This window comes from Rhagoletis pomonella, unplaced genomic scaffold, assembly GCF_013731165.1.
Source record: "Rhagoletis pomonella isolate Grant_MI unplaced genomic scaffold, Rhpom_1.0 Rhpom_scaffold_00004, whole genome shotgun sequence".
In the NCBI taxonomy this organism is placed as follows: domain Eukaryota; kingdom Metazoa; phylum Arthropoda; class Insecta; order Diptera; family Tephritidae; genus Rhagoletis; species Rhagoletis pomonella.
In genome coordinates, this window is record NW_023458558.1 from 36,612,887 (window position 1) to 36,638,711 (window position 25,825).

Consider the following 25,825-nt stretch of genomic DNA (forward strand, 5'->3'; position numbering starts at 1 on the left):
TTTGAGCGCTTTGCGCGACCTCTAAATATATTTTGATTTTAAAATAAAAAAAACAGGGGTATATTTTTTTTCGGTATAGAACAATCCTAGGGGTGAGAGCATTAAATTTCCGACTTTACTTTTTTTGGACCACCCTAGTGTGCATACATATATGGTATACCAACTCTTTTTATTTGTGTTTAAATATGTACATATGTACATTCATATGTGTCTATTCCTGCTCATGCACATACAGGCAGCTCCAACGTAGAGTGGCCATTGCAATGCATTTCAACATTTTTACTTCAATGCACTTCACTTCAATTCAGTCAAGAGCAAAATGTAAACATTCATACTTCAAATCGTTTTTGTACACGTGCTTTTGTTGTTGCCTTGTTGCAGTGCAATTATATATGTATATAAATTTACGTATATATCCATGCATATATGTAAGTGTTCCTGGAGTGAGTGCACCTACAATTGGTAGCTGCCATCATTTGCATGCAGTTATATCTATATATGTGTTAGCCATAAATTCCGTTGTGTCAAAACAAGTGTGCACATCTGTTAGTTCCACTTGTTATATGTATGTACATAAACAGCGATACTTATGATGATGTACATTCATACATATACATACATAATACATACATATGTAGATATATTAAACAGGCAGCCAACTATATAAATTCAGGTATTTTAATTTCTCTTCATGCACAATTTTGCAGGTTATGATAACCTGTTGTGTATTCAGCTGCTCACTTGGAAAAAAGAAAAGTTTTACTAAAAGCATAATATTTCCCCAACTGAGGGTACGGAAATTTTTCACTGCCTATGAATCTAATGGCCAAACCAAATTATTTGTGCGCTTTTCGAATTTTCTCGCAATTTATTTCGATGGTCACTACACGGAAATATTATTTGAGAAATTAAATTCTGTAAAGGAATGCGGCCGATTTTGAAATGCTGCGCTAATTTATTTGATTAAAAAACCAGTAGAGAAGTCTAAAAGCAACAGCATTAGATCCGGATCAACTCGTTAATTCGGAGTTATCTCGGGAATTACTGCAGTTGATTCGGAATAAGTCCTGGAGTTAATTTCCAAAATTAGTTCGGATAAAAAAAAAATTGTAATCCAATTTAAGTTTGTGTATACTAACTATGCTTTACGCGTTAGCCAATTGGTGAGAGCTGCATATTATAATTCCAGAGGATCTAGGTTCCAGTGATTGCCAAAAATTTATAACTTTTGAATATTTATTTTTCTTTATTTAATATGTTTTTATTTTATTTGATTTATAAATGCCCATTTTCCAAAATTCCATAATAACGTTATTCCTTTTCAAAGGATTTTTTTTTTTTGAGTGTCAATTTTGAGTAAATAAGAGAATTACAATTAGTAAAGGAGAAAGCACCAGAAGCACTTACGGCCCAAATCACTCCGAAATCTAGCCCAAAACAAATTTGGACAGACATAAACACTTTTAGAGGATCCGTCCAACGCAACTATATATCATTTGTTCACTCCCAAAGAGCCCCTATCTACTGTACTCAGAATATCGCCGAAGAATTCGCAGCCACTTGGAGTGACTCTAACTTCCATCAAAATTTTAATAGCCTAAAGAATAAAATCCTCTCTGAACCCTACCACAAATCCTCAACTTGCCCCAAAGCCCTCCTTGCTGACTCACTGCCGTAGAAAGATTTGCGGTATGAAGTTTTATAGCTGGCTCAATTTTAGTGCAAGTTTTATGTATCTAGGGCTTACTGTTGATTTTTTACAATTATTTTTGTTGACAGTGCCAGCCATTTGCTGTAACACGAAGCATGTTCGATGATACGAAGAAAATTAGCAATACCTTCAACAAAAGAAAATCGCAAAAATCAACGATAAGTCCCAGCTACCTTAAACTTGCACCTTATAATATAGAAATAAAATGGGCTACAAAACTGCATACTCATAATCTTTCAGTGAAATCCAATTAGAAAGCTCGAAATTTTTACATACAGGTGAAGCTAATATGTATAAGCGTTTAACAAAAAGTGCCTTAAAATTTGTTGGGTTAAAACATTAAAAAAGTGGAAAAAGCAACAACCGTTTGCGTGGCGAACTTAGCTCAGTGAGTAGACCACTTGGCTTTGTGATCCCAGTATCCGAAATAGCAGCTATAGCTTCTACCTCTGTGTAAGTTATCTATTATTGTTTTTCACATAATTTTTTCATGATAAACGGCCTCAAGCTGAATAAAACTGTTAAATAACCTACAAAAATTTTATATTTATTTACACAATGGCTTACCATAGGGTCCCCGCCTTCCCTAATATTGTTCATCATAACTTTCAATGAAATTAGCGATCCTGTCAATTAATAAGATTTCCTATACTGATGATCTGGTAAATTTCTCTGACCGAAAAAGTCACACCAATATAAATACCATACACGTACACAGTTGTGTACTGTAATGTATGCTTTAATATTGATACTGAATAAAAGAAATTGCTAAGGAATACATTTTGTGCAGACTTATATTCATGCAAGGAAGAAGGTAAAGTTGAATATGCAGAAGAAGAAAGGGATTAAAGATTAAAATAAAAGTAAAGAAACCTGAATATAAAGACAAAGAGGGAGGAAGACTTCAATTCACGTATAAAATTTGAAGATTTTCGTTAATTTTTTCATGACCCGATGTTCGGATTTAAACCAAATTAATGTGGGACTACCTGTGAGGTAACAGCTTTCCATTTAAAAAAAGAGTTATAGAAATCGGTTAACGTGGTCCAAAGTTATGCGGAAACATACATAAAAAAATAAAAAAAATGTGTTATGTTATGTTATGCTATGTTGTTTTGTTATCTTTTGTTAATTTATGTAACGCTTTGTTGTCTTATATTATGTTATTCTATGCTGTTTGTGTTATGTTATGTAAGGTTATTTTATGTTATGTTATGCTATGTTATGTAAGGTTATGCAACGTTATGTTATGCTAAGTGCTAAGTACTTTTCTCACCTCAACTTATCTCAACTCAGCTCTACTCACCATAGCTCATCTTAACTTATCTAAAATCACTTCACTTCAATTCATCTCATCTTAGCTCAACTCAACTCATCTAAACTCTACTCAATTCAGCTCAACTCACCTCGACTCCTCTTAAGTTTAATGGTTAAATTTTAACCGCTGGGCGAACACTAGCATTATAAAATACCTGTCGTCCAAACACTATTTAGTACCTAATTTGACCCTATAAACATTACGAAAGCCACATACGGCTCAGCATTCAAAGCAGAAGCAGCTGCACTGCTTGAAGGGGTAATGGTTTCCTCTCAAATGAGAAAAAAAAACACATTATATGCAGCCACAGAAAATCTGTTATTGAAGCCTTGTAGAACCCAAAAAACGAGCTGGTACTTATCAATATTATACGAAATAATATATATATGTATATGAACACAAAGACGCGATGAAAATCATGTGAGTTCCTAGTCATGCTGGAATCAAAGGCAATATTGTCGCTGAGGAGTGTGCAGATATAGCACGGATGCAGCCATTACATTTTTTTTAACCACCTCGCTCTAAAATATCTACAGATGTATGCGTCACATTACTTTGTCAGAAAATTTGCGAACGAGGAGGCCACCGACCAACACCACTTCAAAATAAATAATCCCCTTGGCACTAAACCAATTTTTCCATCAGACTCTTTTTCAACTTTTGTGCGACTAGGTATTGGACATTCCATTCCCACATATAGTCATTTACTAAATGGATTGTCGAAACCGCCATGCTCTTACTGAAATACACCAGATGTGTAAGTTCAACATCTACTGTTTAATGTCCTGGACTAAGCCAGAGCCGAACAAAAGTTTTGATCAGAGCAAACCATCTAAAATCAGCAAAATCTGATTGTATTAATGCATTCGTAAAATTTCAAAACTTAGCTAAACTAAATAAGTATATGAATCTACTGTTACCTTTCATCTGACATTACTAACATGTACATACTTAATGTAAATAATCTAGAGATATTAAAATAGGTTTTTATGTATAAATGTCGAGCCGAAGCCTTAGCAGCCATTGCCTTTTGTAAAATTTTAGTGTAATATATATAAATAAATAAACAATAAAAAAAATAAAATATAGCTAAGAGCTTGTTTTTATTTTATATTTTTATTTGCTGTTGTAACAACACCACTAATTTCTGTTAAAGATGTTCTGTTAAGGATATTTTTCATATCACTCTAACTTCCAAAGAACCCAAAGAGTAGTTATAAATATCCACTCAACTTTGAAAGTAAGCCTATAGGCATATTTGTACATCCATATTTATGTGTTTTCTTTCCATATTTTTCCTCCACCAGCTAGAATATAAAATGCTGATGTTATACTTACGAAAAACAATAGTCATTGGGACCTGTAAATTGCTTCGTCATAACGTTCATAAACACATATGCATATATGTATACACATTGGCAAACACATAAGCGCACCTGCGCGCTTATTTCAATATCAAGATATGTATGTATGTGTATGAAAGAATTATGAATACATAGGTACTTCGACACACACTTTTAATCTTTTCATCTCAATTGCAATCAATCAAAACCGCGGAAATGTTACTTAAATATAAATTCCTGTTGGCACAGTCGAGTCAAACGCTGCCAAATGGAGGAGTGTAAACTCAAACACAAAACTTACCTCAAATATGTATACTTCGTTACTTACCACACGACACATGCCACTTGTCGCTTTCCACTTACCGCATTTAGAACGTCATGCTTGCCGCTTCATGTAAGCTATTACATAGTTTGCTCATCACTCAAATCAAAGTCTATGCAAGTATTTGTATTCGTAGGTATATGTACAAACGCTTCTGTGGATATGTGTGCGCATGTGCGCTTGTACTGCTTGACGGCGGGCATGATTTTCGAATTCAAGTACAATTTCCCTGTAATACGAAACGTTGTCATTTGTCGCAATTGTCGGTCAACGGCAAAGACTTGTACGTCTAACATTTACAACTGCGCCACATATACATACATATATACACACATGCATGTACATATTTACATCCGAAAGCTCTTATTCAATCGCAAACCCTACTACTACCTTGCAGTGAATGCAGCAAGTTCTGAACTATTCGAATAGCAGCTTGCCTTGCAGGTCAACTTATTCATTTTCCGCCGTCTTTTCCATGTAAACAACAAATGTTTTCAATATAGCGATGTCTTATAAAATGTAAAATGTATCTATAAGTTAGCATACCAGTCAGTCACCATCTGGCGCGTTGGTCGGACTATGTGTCACTAAGGTATGCTGCATATTAGATCGGTACGATATGCGATACGATAAGCGACATCAACATGCGCGCAGTGCACATTAAAGCGATACGACACGCGATACCATATGCGGTGGGAGAAGCAAACCGTGTCGCTCGATCGATACGCAAGCTATTTTATGTCGCCGCTGTGCCGCTGTCGTGAAATTGTGAACAGGTTTCTTCGCTTTCTACCAACTTCCACGTACTCAGCATGTCGATTTTGCTTTCGTATCGCATCGCTTACGGTATCGCAGCTGTTTGAAGCAGTCGTAGGTCGGTGTTATGCAGACAAACTTTTGTTTGCCAAATTAAATGGCGGCTGCTTAGTTTGCTCGGAGGTGGTTATGTCGAGTTTGGCACAGGGTTGCACGTTCATTATGGTTTTCATGGCTATTGCCAACACGAAATGAGAATTTCAGATGTACATAACGCGCAAAATTTAAAATTTTTGTATATGACAACACCGAATTTGCTGCAGTTTGACCAAACAAAATTAGTTTGCTGTGAGAGTCGCCAAACTCGCTCTCTCCGAGTTTGCTGCAACAACAATTGCACGCAGTTTGCCAAACAAAATTTCTGCATAACACCGACCTTACTCAAAGCGAAATAGCTAGACTTCGCATCAGCTTACACCAGTTAATCTACGACAATTTTCATTGGGTAATTTAGATTTTACTGCGGGGTAATACCACTGGATTTCACAACCGCTGCGCTGACGTCTTTTTACTTTTTTCACTTCACCTCCGCCACTTACCGCTCCGTTTGGTCGACGGACAAAACTCATTGCCAGCTTTCGTGAATATTTACGTAGATACATACACATCCATGTCCGTATGCATGTGCATATATAAGTGTTGGTGTCGCTTTGTTGATGTCCAAGTGCTGCTGCTCACCATTTCAAACCGGGAAGTAGCATATCTGATATCGTGCCACTTAACCGGCAACTGCCACCACTAGCCAAGCAACACCACTGGCAATTGCATTCATTTTGCCCATAAGTGTACAATAAAAGCAACAAGATGTGCTGTATGCACTTCAGGTGGGAGTACTTACTACCACAATCACTGATGACAAGAACAACAACAGCAATCGCAATGTTAACAGCCCCATCTTGCCAGCGTCGTTATGTCCTGTGCAACCTTGACTAGCTTTGTATGTACGAGTATGTATGTATGCAGTTGCTTGTCTCGCCACACAATTCGCTTTGCTCGTTGTCGTCGTCAACTTTGTCGACTTGGCGTTGCCATTAACTATGTTTTGATAATGTCAACCGAAATTGCACGTTTCGTATGTCACTTTTGGCCACTTTAAAGTGTTTGCACTTGAATAGCTGTAGCTTTTGCAGCTGTTGCTTGCCGGGGTTTTGCTACAAAAAAGAATCTCTGCATGTATGTGTGTATACATTTGTATGTCCAATATTAAAACTTATCAGACAAAATTAAGCTATTTGTTTGTATTGATTGAGTTAGTAATAAAAATTAAAGTTATACTAAACGTTTTCCTATTTTTCTTCTTTCAGAGCAATTTCATATTTTCGTTGGAGATTTAAGTGCAGAAATCGAGACACAACAACTAAAAGATGCTTTCACACCATTTGGAGAAATATCGTAAGTTCAAAAGATAATAACTATATCAGTTAAATGAACAACACTTCTTTGCGATGAAACTTGGTTTGCAGCATTATTTTTATTAAATAAAGGGCTAAAGTTAAATTAAACGTTTATTACGTCCTTTCTATATCAATTTATGGCACTTCCTGGATAGAAATAGGAAGTTGAAAAATATTATTTGATTTAAATAAAAGGCGCCTATACCCACCAAAATCGGTACTAGGGTGAACCCCTCTTTATATTCCACATTTAAAGAACAAAAGCCTCCAAGGCGCTGCAATTTTGACTATCTAACGACTGCTTCTATACAAAGGAGTATTCCAAGGGCTGGGTATACGATTCCTTAAATAAAGAAATCTTCGAAGGCAGAACTTTCTAAATGAAGATACCAGTTCGCTAAGATTGGGCAAACGGACTCCCTAACCTGGAAACCAGATTTGTACACTGATACACAGAGACAAAGGAGAGGTGCAAGTATCTAAGGAACCATGAAAAAACTTGTATGTAAGTCCAATGCGTAGATGAACCACGGTGTTCCAGACTGAAGTAATAGCAATCTTAAGCTGGCTAACGAGCTCAGCATTCAAGAATTTTTCTTTTATGAAAAACGAGCGCAACATTAAAAAAGATCAAGGAAGCTCCTTATGCTGTGCAGAGGAGAAATCGTCTTTCCTGTCGATCTGTAGAGTGGTCATATCGCCCTAGCAAAGCTTTTGGGAGACTTATGGTGTCGCTCAATGATTTCCGAAGACACAGAGACGAGGAGGAGCCTGAATCTGTAAGCCACTTAATTTGCGACCTGAGCAATTTGTCTGCCATAAAGGTAAGGCAATTGCTCAAATTTGTTACTGCCTCTTTAGGACTGAAACCATATTTCGTTCCCAGTTGATCATCTTCGAGAACCATAATAGCTGACTGGGTATGCTCTGAACCTTTTATGTCTCAAAAAGCTTAAATCTTTCTATAGGGCTTTTATTTATTGCTATTTTATTGTGTACAAAGGAAACATTTTTACGTCTTCTTATTAAAAATTAATTTAAACACTATAATTCACCAAAGAAAATAATACGTATGGGGTATGTCGGCACACCAATCCCGGGTTAAAAGATAGATTTAGATGTCAGTTTACATATCTGAGATACGTTTCCGTTGCAAAACGGTAAATGATTATTGTTTTTGTTTTATAAAAAGTAGAATCACATTTTTTACTTAAAATACATACATTTCCGCTGAAAAATTCGTCCCGAAACAATAATTAGTGCATTTTTAGGCGGAATGCTCGTCTATGTATATTTAAAAATAATGTACTGTAAATAAAAAATTTTCATCGCTTGTTTGAAGGGACATTTTTTCTGGGAGAATTGTAAAATACAAGGTAATTTATTTTCAAATTCTAAAATTTTTCGCCAAAATTCAGCCATGTGCCTACTAGTTAGTATAATCCCCAGGCTTTTCGTTTTATTTTGATATTTCCCATGTAAATATTTGCATGCCACTCCATCAAATTTCGAACTCAACGAAAGTAAATAAACATACTGCAAAGTATGATTTGCTAACACAAATAAAGAAAACAAGCATGCTGCTGAATAACTTTTAATTATGTGCTCTAATTAACAGCAGCAACAGCAAATAGGGAAAAAATATAACACACAAAATATACATTCACAAAAACACAAAAAAAAAAACAAAAAAACGATGGATAAACGAGCAGCATAACAGTCGTAAAAAGGCGAGGCACGGCCAAGTAGCAGCTGCATTAGTTGCCATCAAAGAGCATTTTGCGCCATTTGCTAAGCACAAATGGAATACTTCACAAAATTGAAGAGTGGAATGAGAAGGCCCTCTCGTGCTTCGCAGCTGGTGGTGGGTTTTTGGCAAATGAAAACAGTGCTGCCAGTCAGTAAAAGGCAAATTTCGCACAAACACAAATGCATTACTTTTTAGCTGTGCGGGATTTTATGAAACTTAAGCAGTTATTTTTTATTTTGATTCTGTGTTGCTTCTACTTTCCCTGTTTGTATGCTTAATTTATGAATAATTGATGCGCTGATGGTTAGCCACAGTGAATGCGAATGCTGAATGGAGTGGAGTGGTGGCAGCAGCCGCTAGTAGCCCATGGCAGCTACTGCCAACAAATGGGGCACTGAGCAATCAAACGAGCATACACAAAAATGATGAATTCTATGCGAATGAGGGAAATGATGGCGCCAGGCGCTTAAGTCGCTAAAGGCGCATCAAATCCATCAACAAACGTAACAAATTTGTGCTCAACGCAACATGAATAAATATGAAGGTACGCATATACATACGCACACACATACATATAAACGCACAGAAATACAACTACAGCTACTCAATTAGCTTGCGAACCTTTTTTTCAAGCGACCCCAAAAGTTGGCTGAATCTATGTATTTACTACCATACGCCGACCTGCAGAGGCACAAAACAAATTAATAATTTAATTTTCGACTTTTGCCACAACCAGCAGCAGCAGAAGCGGCAACAACAAAAATAAAGCATTGAATGCGGTAATAAAGTAAAAGTTAAGCTAGGAGTAGAAACGTTACGAAAAATAGCGTAGCGAAGTGATGATGGTGATGATGATGGCGGCTACACGGTGGTACGATGCGGAAAAGGTCAGCATTTGAAAGCTCAACGCTTAAATGTAAAATCAACACCAGAACGCTTAAAGCAAACAAATTTGCAGACAAAACAGCAAAGCCAGAAAGACACTATTAAGCGTTAATAACAGCTAAAACAACACTGATAAGGCAAACACTTGAGCGGCTGGCATTTATTATATGTATGTTGTTCGTAATGACGGGGCGTATGAGCAACGTACACGCAATAGAAAGAGCAGCTATCATCAGTGAGCTTAAAGCTAACCCAACTCAAAGACGGGTCAGCCGAACGAAACGCAAATTAACCGCTTGTAGTTGTAGAAATTCATCAAAAAATTACTCCGGTAACGTCAGCTAGGCAGTAAAATAGACAATTCACTAGTGTATGTGAGTATTTGTGGAAGGTTGTTGAGCTTTTTGAGCTCATGGGTGAGCAGGTTGTAAGATAAAATTTTTTTGTACACTTTTTACGGAGTCAAAAGTGACTTTCTCCTCGGCTTAGTAACACATTAGCTGACAATTGTTTTGGGCGCCAATCTTTTTTCGCTCTGCTTTTTATTACGTATAGAGTTTGTACTTCTTCTTTTTCTTATATGGCATTACAACCTATTTTAAATCTTCGCTGGACCAAAAAATTCTGTAATTGCCTATGTGCTTTCTGCGAATTGTCGCCAGATCCTCATCTCTTATGCAGATAGGTTCTTCTGTTCTTAATTCCATTTTGGAATGCATCCACACCAATCTACTATATTCAAAGCTTCATCATGCCTTTCATAGTTCAGGGTAATTGAAGAGTTCTGGTTCTTATGAATAAAAAATGGTAGTTTACAAATATATGTACGCGGAATTTAAACCAAATATGAAAATAAGATTTCAAAAATAAATCTAAATATAGCTTCTAATACAACAAAATTATAACTTAAAATAAAAGCCGCGAGCTTTATTACCTTTTGTTGGTGGGCATTATTTCCTTTACGAAAGTTTAGGAGAGAATGTTCCTTTCTTGCTTGTCCATCTTTAGGTGTCATTTTCGAACAGTTGGTCGTTCTATGTTCTTCGATAACCGTCTCCTACGCAAATGGAGTCATATATCTCGAGACGCATAGTCCTTTCGACACCACTGAAGACTAAATATCTCATCTTTGCGTCATATAAAAGATTCGTGAAAGAGAGGGCTCTGCTTTTAAACCGCCTACCGAGTCCAAACTAGCACCTGTTGGCAAGAATTATTCTTCACTTAATCTCTAGGTTAATATTATTGGTGGTGTTTTTGCTGAATCCTAAGTAGACAATGTGCTCGCTCTTTCAAATCTATAATTGCCAAAAGTGACGTGTGGCTTAATGAAGCGATAACTTTGTATGGATGTAGTAATTATATATCAACGAAGAGTTTCCCTAGACAAAAATTAAAGCCTGTTTTTATTTATTTTTTTAATACTTTCCAACGGTTTAAAGAAATGTAAATATTACTACTACAGCTGGGCGCAGGATATCGGGACCCGCGGGACCCACGGTACTGGTTTCAAATTGGCCGGGAAGGTCTGTGAAATTTTACGGGCGGGACGGGACTAAAATCTTTTCCCGACAATTCCGATAAATCTTTCGTAAAAACGATGTGTGGAATATGCAATATTTATGTTTTATTGGGACGAAATTTGAAAGTCATGTGAATTTTTTTTAGTGATAGATTTTGAGACCCACGGGACCCGTGGAACAATTCTGAAAAACGTTGGGATGGGCATGTTCGGGACTTAAAATTTAATTTCGGGAAAAGCGGGATTGGGATTAAATATTTAGTCCCATGCACAGCTCTAGTTACTACTCAAATAGGGATAATTAAGGCATTTTAAATACATATATGTCGTTTTACACTTCTTAAATGGAATGATGCTGAATATAAACAAGTGTTTCCATGTTAACTTTTTTAAGCGTGTCAAAGTCTTTGACACCTCCCATCATATGTCGACTGCTGAGTGGATGAGCGACCTAACTCGGCAGCCAGATCGAAAACACCCTATCTCAAAAACTTTTCAATAACGCCCTATTACAAAATTTGGTTGAAGAACGCCCTATTTAGAAAGTCTTTTGGAAGAGTATTAAATAAGTCCCTTTTAACTAAAAACATACCTAAACTTACTAGTTTCTTTTAGTTTGTTATTCTCTTTAAAATTTTCACACTTTCTTCTGTTTTTTTTTAGCGTTATATTAAGTTATTAAATGCAATAATGAGCATGAAACTGCTAATGCAACATCCATCATTTATTTCATTTTTTTTTTTTTGTATTCTCTGTTTTTTACTTTATTATAATACATACTCTCATTTTGCATTACAGCTCCCGAGGGGAATATTTGCTTACCTAAGCAATTTATTTAGCTGTTTTTTGTTTTAAGTTTTTAATAAGCAAAGAGGCACTTAATGAAATCATTTTACTACACTCTTGGGTGTATTTCTATGTTACTTTGATGGATGAAACGTGCATTTTCATTTTTTAATTAGCAAGGCTCAACGTTTTTATCAGCTTTGTTATCGAAAGTTTAAAAAAAATAAAACGCCAACAGGTGCTTTATCAAAGTGGGTTGTAGATATGTATTGGCTTAGACGAAAGAATTTAGATATGAAATAAAACATAAGAAATGTTGTAATTTACTAGATATTACTAAGTGCATTAGAGTGGTCCAAATTGGAATTTTGGAGTCGTAGAGAATATTTAATATTGCTCGGGACTATTTCGAGATTTTCGAGACAACTTCTAAATTCCCGGGATTACTTCGGTGTTTTCAGAATTTTCGTTCTATTTATCGATTTTGTTATCGATAAATGTATGGATTTTTCTATCGATATATTAATCGATATTTGTATCGATATTTGGATCCATGTATTTATCAATATTTTTATCGATTATTATATACATATATTTATTGATACATTTATGGACATTAACCGATATATTTAGTCTCAAAAAACCCGAAATATTACTTGGAATCGTAAAAATCTCGAAGCAGCCTCGAAAATCTCGAAATAGTCCCAGAAACCCCAAAAATTCTAAAAACCTCAAGGAAGAATACATAAATAGTTCCTGGAATCCCGAAAATCTTGATATAGTTCAGAAAGTCCCGAAGTTGTGCGAAAACTTTGAAGAAGTCTTGGAAATCCCGAAAGTCCTAAAAACACGGAGTATTCTCGAAAATACCGAAATAGTCTCCAATATCTCGATATATGTAGTCCCGAATATCCTATACATCCCAAAGCGATCTCGAAAATCCTGAAATTTTTTATTTTTACTCTGAGTAAATAGCAAGTATTTGAAGGGTAATTTATTGGTCCAATACCCTTCTATGGCAAAAAAAACCACATAAAAAAGGATACGAAAAAATGGGTACAACATAAAATCAGAGAATACTGGAATGGAGGCGATCTAAATCACTCCAAAAAATATCTAAGCTTTGATGCCAATAGAGCAAACATCGCTCTCACCTTAAACAAAAAAGGAATAACTTTACTCTCAGGAGCACTGACAGGTCACTTCGCCTGCAATAAACACTTACACAAAATAGGAACATCTAGCACAAATACTTGCAGATTCTGCTGTGAGGAAGAAGAGTCTATGGAACACTTAGTCACCAACTGTGAAGCACTAGGCCACAGGAGACACAAAATCTTAGGTTCGTATCTACTAGAAGATGGTTGGATTCCTCGGCATACTAAATACATAAGTACGAAGGAGCGCACGATAGACAAAGTTGGTCGCAGTACGCGAAGGCCTTAACGTAGCCCGTACAACCATTACAATCACTTGACTATTTGGTCACTTTTCATGACACGAACACCTAAATATGATTCACATGCTATACATGAAAACCGCTCTTCCTTTGCTTATGATATGATTTTTTATGAGTTTCCCATTTATCACTGGGATTAGTTTTAAGATGTTTTAAAAATATCATCTGGAGGCGAGCATATTAGCCATTTAATACACGTAAACCGGCACGTGTTTGTTCGAATATGAAGTAGATTAGTCTGAGTGCTATTTATTTTCTGTACACATCCTCAGACAAATACAAATAACTACAAAATTCTAATTTATGTATATTTCTTTTTGCGAATGACCCCTCTATAAATTTTCATATATTATTTAAAATGCGAGTTCATAGGGAAATATTAAGCCGCTGCAGCTGCCATCTCAATAACATTGCTCCACAGTACCTTCACTAAACTTCTGTTTCGCTGAATTTAATAAAGATTTAGTAAATACAATTTCTTTCTCTTCAAAGTATGTATGTATACATGTACCGAGAAAATAAGAATAAAAAACTTACTACAAATACTCAACAAAATAATAAGCCTAATTTCAAATGACAAAGCATGACGAGAGTAGCCACAATGAATGATGAGGACGCGCGGGTCAAATGCAGGCCATTGGACATTGAATACCTGGATTTAAAGCTATTTCAGTATGCTTAGTGCTGTTGTATTGAATTTTTATTGCATTTTCCGTTTTGTTCTTCACATTTTGCTGGCATTTCTTGTTTACATTACCTTACTTTCGTAACGATAGCTGTGCTAAAATGAAGAACACGAAAAATCTAATCAAATCTAATCCCCGCAAAGTAAATCGGATACTATTACCGACCGGTATTACCGTTAAACCGCCAGTAATGCTGAAGTGTCCTTGTACGCTAGCTGCAGGTGGCCATGGTTGTTCGTGCATTGATGATTGTCGTTGTTGCTTCAATTTGCTTTTGCGTTTCAACAATCACTTTGACATTTTCGCATGGCTGCTTTGGTTTTTTTTTTTTTGCTGCATAGCGAACTTATTTAAAATAACTACCAAAAATTGTTCTTGTTCCTTGTTCGTGTTCACGTTAGATGTTGCTTAGCAGTACAATATACTGTACATATATATGTACATACATACTTTTGTGTAATGCAAAGCGTAGTAGCCCAACAAATACTGGTACAAAAAATTTCAAGCGTTTGAGAAAATCGTATTTCTCAATTTGATTTTCAGCATTGTTTATCATTTGAAACTAAAGATTTTCTCAAATTTTTCTCAAACAACAACAAGGTATCGATACCTACTCAGTATCGGAAAGGTATCGAGTACTTGTACATAGAACTAAGATTTTGCTAATTTCTCCAAGTTATTGAATTTTTTTCACAAAAAATATGAATTTTTTCAAGATTATTTATCTTCAAATAATTTTTCATAAAAAACAATAGAATACATTTTCACAAGATTAATAGATAAAGTTTTTTCATATAAAATAAGTTTGAGAAAATAACTCCCTTTTTGTCATATTTCTCCAAAAAAATCAACTTATCCAAATGTTTTCCTAAAAGGCGAGATTTTGATATGCGGGCATGTTCTGAAATTCGAAACTTTGAACTCGACTCGATTTGCCAAATATTTTTTTTATTATATCTGATGAAAAGACTGAATATTCTAATTGAAAACCGTAAAAGAAGCAGCAACGATATGAAATAAATCATTTTAATGCGAGACTCGTAAATTTTTCGGTTAAAAACCACCGAGAAAATTATCGAAATCGAGTCGATTTCAAATTTTTGAATTTTAGAACATGCCTGATAGTTGTAGGGACCTGTTTTTTAGAAAAGCATCTACCAAGGGACAGATGACTCAACAACCGTTATTCGTTATTCGTCTAATGGGTTGCTTTTCAAAAAAGACACTGAAGCATAATATGTTTTGCGCTTCCGATGCAAGTGCTATTTTTCGATACCTACTTGGATCGCAGTAAAAGGTATCGAGTAAAAAACTTCTTGGTAAATTGAGAAAAGTATCGAGTATGTACTTGGATTTACTTGGATCGATTTATCCCTATGACCATGCGGTCGATGTTATTCGCAATTTGTCTAATTTCAAAACAAACTATGCCATTAATTTTTTACATCAACCGCATTTTTCTTTGTTAAACTAACTGAATAAATAACTTATTAAATAAAATGTTAAACTGCATAAATAAAAATTTCTTTCCTATTATAACTGTGGTTCTCTTACATGTATCACGTATCAAATATTTCAATGAGAGTAGCTGGATTTCATTTCGTTCCGCTCCACTCACGTTTGAAGAAAAGTTGAGAATTCAACATTTCTCAATTTGAAAATAAAGGAAAATTTCACATTAAAAAAGTGCCTTTTAGAACGCTATCAACGGTTATTTGAGATGCATTTGAGGGTTAACGTTTGAAATTTGAGAAAAGTACTGATTGTCAAATGCATCTCAAATTGAGATTTAACAAAAATGTTTATTGGGAGGTTTAGTACAAGCACACACACTTACACATACATAATTATGCAGAAGCGTAATGTAATTTTTTCAAGTATGCTAAAGTAAAAGGAAATATAATAAAATGAAACGAATTTGATTTACATTCTCTTTTCTGCTGGCAATCCATAGATTTAATTTTCTTTGCCCACTTTCATACCATCCATGAACATTAAATGTACCGGAAAAGGAGTGATAGACCCCCATAAAACTATATCGAAATGATCTGAGTCGAGAGATATCCGATCGAAATTTAGTACACGGCCTTTTAATGATGTTTCAATCATCTGCTGCATGTGAAAAAACCCGGATCACTACTACATATAGCCATATATATATATCCATATATATTTAACCACCCATCACAAATTATTGTAACACAACCACTTACCTTACCCCTGTAGGAAACCCGAGTAAAATAATTTCTGATTATAAAGTTTAACGAGGAAAGGTTTTGCTTTTTTACTGAAACTAATGTTAGGAATAAACAATTATTACAATAGTTTGGCAAACTCCAAATTGGTTTTAGTCCCATGGTTTCTTCCGAAAATTTGATTGAAATAACACGTAGAGTCCCCCTGTGCTATACGCGCATAGTAAGAAAAAACAAAATTGGCCCGCACTAGTATTAACCCCTTCAGTACAAGCGTCCCATATATTGGGCAAAGTCCTGTTGAGCTTAAAGTGTTGCCTTTCGTAAGTAAGAGCCTTCGTTATAAAAAAACATTATTTTTTGAAAATTATATCATGCTTCTTTTTCGTGTTTTTTTAATGATACTTTTGGACACAGTTTTATAAAGCTTTTGATTGTATTTTCAAAATCGGCGACCCAAGATTTGCCTGTGTACAAATTTTCAGATTTTTAACTTCAACCGTTGAATTTTTGTACTCAAAGGGTTAGTTCCAAAGGGGCCTTCAAGACGTATGGTAGTTGGTTAAGTATTAAGTCGTCTTCATTTCGTTTGATAAAACCTTGCAATTTTGTAAACAATTTACTACAAGAAAGTCTACCGAAAAGTCTCTAATATCAGTTTTCTATAAGGTATAGGACCCATATAACTGATTCTTCAGATATGAGCTTTTGTGATTATATTACTAATCAATCGCACAATATCTGCTAATAAGGGCATGACGACACTTATCACTAATGAAAATTCTGCTGAGAAAATCATAACGTTCGGTGATCTATAACTTATAGCCTCCACACCTCGGCTAGTTCACATTGTATGCATTTTTGTGATATAACTTCTCTATTTATATGCCGAAGGATCTGAAATATGTATGCCTATTCAGGGTATTCGATGTAAATGTCAAAGTTAAATTTTCTTCTACTCATGAAAGGTATAAAACCTTCGGCATAGATAGCACTTTCCTTCTTTCTTTGGTCGTAACTTTCAGTTTGTTTCTGTTAACCAATTATCTGAACGTATACATAAACGCTCACATGGCACGCTAGTGGTCTCTGGGGCGTCCAATAATTGACCGGCGAGCGCGCGAATTAGCTCGAAGCTTAGCTGCTAAGGTGGCGCACCAGCCCATGTATTCACCTACACACACATACACACACTTACAGAATACTCAATGGCATTCCAACGTCGCCCAAAATATCTGACGTTCTCTTGATTTAACTTGCAAATTAATGACAATTTGTAGAATTCGACGAGTAAAAGTCCAAAACAAAAAAAAAAAATGAAATAACTCAATAACATCGGCATGAGGCGTGGCTGTGCACAAAAGGACATTTGTGTGAATTTTAAAGTCGTACTTTAAGGGTGGAACTTCATTAGCGATGAATTATTCAAGCACCTGTAAAATAGCTTGTGGGCTGGCGCTTGTAGGTGCTGGCTGGGCGCTTGATTGATTGCAAGCAACCAGTTGAGCGGTGAACGTATATTTTTTTTTTTTTTTTTAACTTAAAAAATGGCGTATGTATATACAAATGTCGTACCACTCTTTGGAGATTGGATGTGTGTTAAGTGTAAGGCTAGCTGTGAAAGATAACGATTAAAGTACCCCCTGATCACAGAGTGGAAACAGAAAACTAAAGATAATCGTAAAATAAAATGAAGAACAATCTGGGTCAGACGACATAAAATAAATGAAATGAAAATTGCCGACATTTTAAAAGGATAATGAAATTTGCGCGTCAAAAAGCCAACACTTATAATTGGCTACAAAAAGAAATGAAGGAAAGCAGGAACGAAATTCGTTTGATTTTTATTGTATTATTTATAATATGAAAATCGAAAAAAATTAATTTATTTAATACTGCTGATAGGATAGAATTTCTATACCTTAACTAATACGAGGATGCGTATGTCGTTCCTAATTAAAGTTGAGACTTTCGGTAGTAAAACAAAGGAAGTGCGCCTGGGCCACACTGGAGAAGTGAAACTTACGTTGCGTATGTATTAGAGGGCTGCATGAATTCATTCAAACTTCTAGCCAAACAGAGTACAGTAGATTTGAATATTTTACTTCACATACAAAACACTCAGCGTTTGGAATTTTGTAAGTTATGAATATACATTTTGTTTTATATTTTCTACCTTCAAATGGAAGAATGTGAATGAATGAATGGAAAATATTCAAATCATTCAAACTCATTACGATAAAAGTTTTTTTCTACAAACAAGTTTTTTCGTATGTAATAGGAGTGCAGTAATACATACGTACATACATATTTTTGGATATTCATACAAAAAATTGTCATTTATTTAAATTCAATTTATTTGCACTATGTATTACATATGTACATCTGCTTTTGCTCAAGGTTATATTTTTTTTTTATCTAGATCCCTACCTCTACCCCTGTTCGTTCTAACAACATCTATGTTATTCTGCTTTCCTTTATTTTTATACTCTATCGATAACATAGTCGATAGTAACATCCAACAAAACATCGTTAAAAACCCGATAACAATATCGATAATAAAACCGATGACAAATTCGATAAAAGTTTCGATAGCGAAATCGATAATAATATTGGTAGCAAAATCGATTCGAAAATCGATAAAAATACCGATAACAAAATCGACAAAAATATCGGTAACAAAATTGGCAAATAATCGACAACAAAATCGATCACAAAAATCGATTCAAAAGTCGATAAAAATGTCGATAACAAAATCGATAAATTATCGATAACAAAATCGATGAATAATCCATACCAAAATCGATAAATAATCGATAACAAAATCGATATTTGATCGATAACAAAATCTATAACAATATCGATAACAAAAAAATAGCAATATCGATAACAAAAAGAATAACAATATCGATAACAAAATTGTTTAAAATATCGATTAAAAAACCGATAACTAAGTCGATAAAAGTATCGATAACAAAATCGATAAAAATATCGATTACTATATCGATAAGTTCCGAAGAAATCGATAGCAAAATAGGTGACGATATCGATAAAAATTTCAATATCAAAACCGATAAAAATATCGATCGTTATATCGATAAGTCCCGACAATCCCGAAAATCTCTAAAATCCCAAAATAGTTCACACTATATCCTTTTCTCTATAGTTACCTTTATTTTAATCTTTCTTCCTTTATCTTCATCTTTATTTTATGGGTATCCTTATCCTCATCTTTTTCTTTATATTTATCTTTGTTTTAATTTTATGTTTATTATTTTCTTCATCTACATAGTCCCCTTCACCTTTGTCCTTATATAAGTGTTTAAAGGCCATCTTGTCTAAATCATAATTTTGTCTCGGTCTGCGCGGAAAGTCCTTCGCAATCTGGACGGACCTAAAAGATGGGCTTAAGATTTCAAATGTAGACATGTACTCATAGAGGCAGCTTATTTTTGCGCTTGGCTTATTCCCCGATATTTGACGCAAAAATTCAGAGCGCGATATCGCTTCTTGGGAATAAGCATTACTCCCAGCAAGCTTTGAGCGCCTCAACCGGTTTATGGATTTTTAAATAAGTTCTTTGGCCTTATTTTCTAATAAAATTTTCCATTTTCTTTGTACTAACTTCTTTCTAACTGCTGTCAAAAAATGGGTTTCCCTATTTCTCATGATCTGTAATTGATGACGCTGTACAAGTATGACCATACGACCTTTTTCCATGCCGACCCGCGGTAGTTTTAACTTAACGTCTCGTTCTTGGCTACAAGGTCTGCCTTTCTCAAGCCATTTTTTATGTGGGCAGCCGCTGTACATAAAGCCCTCTTTGCAGTACTTACTGAGAGGCTGTAGTTAAAATCCCAATTTTTTAACCAACACAAAAAGCGCCGAAATAGTTTATAGCTATTCCCAACATATCTTAATTTTTATTGAAAGAAAATTTAAACTTTTAACAAAAAATCAAGCTACTTAAGATCAAAATTTAAAGATAAATAAATAAAACTAGTTTTAAATAGCCAAAGGAAAATGTGCAATAATCTTTTTTGTGAAATTAGAGCAGGAAATAATGTTACGCCATACGCCATGTCATACCAGGCTAATTCCGTACAAACTCGTGCATACATGGGTATATGAGTAACATTTTACATGATAAAGTTTAATGTTTTCATTCGTAATGCAAACTAAAAACGAAAATATCTTCAGAAAATAACCTCAGCTAGAAAACTACATATAAATCCATAATCTATACCTCAAAATTAAGCCAATATATCTCGGCGTTTTATGTTGCCATTTTAGTCTCCTTACAGTAGTTTTGGTCGCTTTCCATACTAATCCCTGGTAAAAAAAACATACGCTTAATACGAGCCCTGGCCATTTATTGCAAAAATGCAGACGAAATTTCCTAAGTGTATTTCACCATCCTTTTTCACTTATGCGATGCTGCTGAATAGTTTTTACCCACTTCTCGTCATTGATTTTCCACGATAGTTGCCTGCTAAAGTTCAGACAGGAGTTTTATATATAATTCCTAATAAATTGGCTTCCTACATGTTAATACTCCTTTAGCATCTTTTTCGCTAGGGTGAAAGCCTCCTATTCAAATAAACTAGGCTGTTTTGCGACAGAACGGTCACTCTCAAAGTTCTGCATCTTATTGGTTAATAGCATAGCTTTCAAATATTTTACAAGGACATTCTAAAACTCATTGCTAACTGGTAATATGTCTGAGCCAATGTTTCGTGATGTTACTAAAAAGTCTAAATTATTTCAATACAGTAACGCATTTTTATGCGCACACAGAAATAACCAAACACTTTCATTAATGGATGTATAAGACAAACTAAAGAAAATATGTTTGAAATGTCCTGCGTTGCTATGCATTGTGCATGAACGAAGACTCGAGATACAAACAGGCAAAACGCGGATATACAATTGACGAGGACAGACACAAGCAACATAATGAAACACAACGCCAAAGTTGGTTGTACAGATTTGACCTCGCAAATATCTGTCATCGGGATGCCAGCTCTGGCGAAGCTACAACGGCAACTACCAGAAAAGTTGCACAAACTGGCGGCCAACGAGCCGTATTTGCCACACAGCCCACATGCGGCGATGAAACCAAGGTGACGTTTTGTTAGCGCCGCCTAGATGAAAATGTTTAAAACAAAAAGTTAATGTGAATTTATGTATATACATACATATGTATGTGCTCACGTAAAAAGGTGCGCTTGTGGGAGACGGACGTCTGTCCTTGACTACCGCAGCAGTGCGAAATTTTACTTGCGTAACCTTTGGGGTCTAAGAAACTTTTAAAACATGTTTACAAAAAAAAACAACTAAAGCTATGTGTACACGGATTGTTTTGTGAATGTTAGTGTGCCCGTTTAACATAGCTATGTCGACAATTTTTTGAAGCACCCCGCCATTTTTTTCATAATTATTGTATCGCACAGTGCAAACAAATTTTCAGTAAGCCGGCAGTAACGTTTTTTTTAGTGCCATTGGGCTCTTGATTTCCACTCTTTTAATTTTCCAAAGTCCATAGCTACGAGCCGACCCCACTTCCTACTCAACTTTTACGTGTCTGTCAGCGGCAGCGCCAGCGCCAACGCCAGTTTCCAATGCTTTGGCAAGCTTATGCATCTCCTGAATATATTCTTTTTTTTATTGTACAATAAAATTCCAAATACAAACACACGCACACAATTAACCAAGACAAACACAGCCTCATTCGGTTGCCTTCAAACATACATACAATATATAAATTTATAAAGCATTGTTGGTTCCATTGTCGTTGTATTTGCGCTTTTGCCTCGCAGCTTTCCGTTGCGTTTGTGTGCGTAGCGCAGTCAATTTTGAGTGCAAATTGGTACGTTTGCCAAAAGCGCAAACGCGGCTGTGTCTTTCATAAAGTAGTAGTTCCGGCAAAATCTCTAGCAACAGAACCACTGACAACAGTCATGGTCACTGGCTTTGCGTGGTGGCATCAAATTCGTTGCCAGCCTCGACCGCATTGAGTTGGAGATGTGACGCCTTTGTGGCGGCAAATAAACGAGGAATCCTAAATACATATGTATGTGTTTATGTATGTAGATATAAAATTATAGAAGCGTACATCTCTAGTGCACATTGTCACTTTGCAATTACTCACACTTATGCACAAACTTGCTGCGAACTCGTTGGCTGGCCAGAAAAACAATGAACTAGTTTAAATGCGCTGCCAGAATATTTGGTATGGGAAATATTATAGATAGTAATTTTTGATTGCACATGAATTAGAAAAATATACATATATATTTTTATTTGTTTATGGTTTATATTCTTAAGTTTAAGCTAGATACTAAGCCCTTCGGCAATGGTAGGGTTAAAATGACCCCACTGTTATGGAAAAATTCTTGAATTACAGACTTAGGTAATTTCAAATAAGATCCGGCGTTGTCTATTCGTTGAAACCATAATCAGCTATGATTTTGCAAAAAAAAAATTTAAGAAATTGAAATATCGTTTTTTTTTCTTAACATTGATTAATATCTATTATTTGGTGAAAATGACCCAAAACGTTATATGAAGGGGTAAATTCCAAACACCGCAGAGGGGTTAAATTCAAAGTGTTTCAAAGTTAAATGGATAACATAGCATTATCGCATATAATAAATCTGACAGTTGTGAACGAGCCGGCAATCGTATTCTCTTTTATCCTTATCTTTATATTTTGTGTCTTGTGTCCCATTTCCATAACTGTGTCGAAATACATAATGGAAAGGAGGGTAATGTGGTATAGGAGGCTAATGTGGTAAAATTGTTTATTTCCTAAAATATTTGCTATGCGGCAAAACTTTTTACATAAAAAGTCGTGGTTGGCTATAAAGGTTTGATTTAGTTGCTCAAAAATAGCGTTTCCATAAGTTGAAAATTTTAAGATGCTTTTTAAAATTCATATTACAACCGGACACCATCACATCATATTTTAACCATGAAAGGTTATTTTTAAATTATAGTACTTATAAACAAATTATAAATATGTAAATATAAAAAAATAAATTTGTTAACATAACAGCATAATGTGATATACTTCTGATTTTCATTGTTAAATAAGGTATTTTTAATTAGTTTTAGGAATAAGAACTTAAAGTTCGTGTTTTAAAGATCTGGATTTTTCATTTGAAACTAAATAGTTTCTTATTTAGATTTTAAGGTGTTTTTTTATCATGGTTTTACTTTTCTTGCAATTTTCTCTTAAAAAAAAAATCAAATTAGTCAATGAAATACTTAAGAAAGTCTGCTAGTTTTTTAATTTTTAAATATCTGCTATTTTTTATGGTAACTTTATTGCTGCATTTGTGATAAGGTGTAGTGTACGATATTTCTAGAGCCACATTACTCGCCTATTTTCTGAAGTGACATTTTTTTACTTTTTTTCAGATTTACCGTCATATTTATTTTAGCAGTATTGTAATAAATTTTCTGTTGTGTAGTATTTCAGCCAATGCTTCAACAATAGCGTGTATACAATTTCGAAAACTTCGGACGCAGATTTTCGAAGTTTTGATCAGAAAATAAATCGGTATACCAAATTATCCGCCCGTGCTCTATCTATAAATATACCGATAACAACACCGGTAAATATGTATATAGATTTTAGAATTGATTAATAATAATAAATACATGGATATCAATATCGATTATTACATAGATAGAAATATCATTTATTATACAGATAAAAATGTCGATAAATACATATGTCGATTTCAATAACAGTAACAATATCGATAATTATATCGACAAATAAATCAATAACAATCCAGACTATTATATCGCTAAATATAACGATGAGATAGTTTCGCAAATCTCAAAGTAGTCCTGTAGTCCTAATTAGTTCCCAAATTGAGATGCGATGAGTTTCGGTGTGGTGAGTTTAAGTTACATGTGGTGACTTTAGATGTGATGAATCTCTATGTCTCTATGTATATGCTGCTCTTTATAATTTATTTTATCGGTATCCCCATCCTCATATTTTTTTCATACATATTTATCTTTATTTTCGACCGACTTCACAAAACGGAGGAGGTTATCTATTTGTCGGAATATTTCTTCATTTTACTTTATTTATTTATTTTATATATGTTACTGCACTTTGGACCATGTCAACCGATTTAGATAATTCTTTTCGCATAGGAATGGCAGTGTCTCAGAGGTGGCTCCATACTAATCTGGTTTAGATCCGATTATTGGATCATGGAATATATATATATATATACTTTTATATGAGAATTGAAGGCGGTTTTTTTTTGCTTAAAAATTACTTGTTACCGTCATGTTTATTATTTTCTTCATTTACATACATATATATTCCCATTAACCTTTGCCCTAATATAAGTAAAGTGTTTAATCTTGCATTGCTCTTCGTTTTTGTCTTTATCTTTACGCATTTTTGTTTTTGTTTTTTTGTTTTTTTTCATTTCCGCTATATTTGCCAATTTACTCCCAACCAACCAAACGCCGCTAAAGAAGTTTCACTTCAAAAAATATATGTACGTACATACATATGTACATGCTAGGTTTCAGGAATCTCGGTGTAGCATGAATTTGATTAGCACTTACTTATGTAGTTAAATACCTGCATATAGCACTCCATCTCCAAAAGAGTCACAACTCAAGATTTGGCATTTTTGAGATTATGCGCTTAAAATGTACACAGAGCATTTATTTACCTTTCAGCAAAAGCTGTAGAAAATCTTTGTTATAATTTGTTAATAAAACCTAAGGAAAGTCGCCCTTGCCCATATGATTATTATGTGCTAAGAAGTATTTTTCGCATTTTCTGGCAAAAATTGTTATTTTTAGTTGTGACTCTGTTGAAGACGGCGCGCGATATGCAGACCATTAATTTGAAATATATAAATGAAATTTTTTTTAACTCATAGCTAATTGTCAATGTACTGCCATGTAGGCATACTCTTAGGTACATATATATATATCCTGATTTTATGGGCCAGTAAGCTCGAGTGATACGCTCTTTATGGGTGACGAAATAGAATGCTAAATTACAGATTTTATAATCCTTCCCCTATTGATAGCAAATAAGAGCTATACGCTTGCAGATAAGGAGTATGCTCCCAACGCTCCATCGCAGAATTTGTTCTATTTGTTCTACTTAACAAGCGGATCATGCTCGCACCTTTAAAAGCCAATACTTATGTACACATAAAACGATTATTTAATAGACGCAATAATTTTCTACGCAGTTATATCATTAAATAAAAGTTATGAAGAGAAATATTTTCGCTATTTAAGTAGAAGTGCTACTGTGTATGAGCGTACTTATATTATTTCGTATGAATGTTAATATGTATGTATGTTAATATGAAAGTCGCAACACCAGTTTCTAAAGAACACCTGGATACATGCTTTCCTACAAATATTCGTAAACCACTTTTGTATGCTCAAGTGTTTCCAACTACGAGTATTTTGGAGGCAATTTTGGCACATTAACCGCAAGGCTGAGTGTTATTTAGTTTTAAATGTTCCACCAACAGTTTGCAGTTATTGAATGAAAAGAAACGTTTATTTCCTTTGTTTTAGCTCTAAAAACCGTAAACCTGCTTAGCTGCGAATAGACAGCGGCATCTGCAATTTAC

At 34.7% G+C, this 25,825-nt stretch overlaps 1 protein-coding gene across 1 annotated transcript in view; it reads left to right on the forward strand.

The window, feature by feature from the left end:
• Window positions 1-25,825, forward strand: part of LOC118737541 (nucleolysin TIA-1) — a 383,280-nt gene that overhangs the window by 191,726 nt on the left and 165,729 nt on the right. The window contains exon 2 of the mRNA XM_036468115.1: window positions 6,815-6,902. Within this exon, the coding sequence (XP_036324008.1) occupies window positions 6,815-6,902 (88 nt within the window). The remainder of the gene's footprint in view (window positions 1-6,814; window positions 6,903-25,825) is intronic.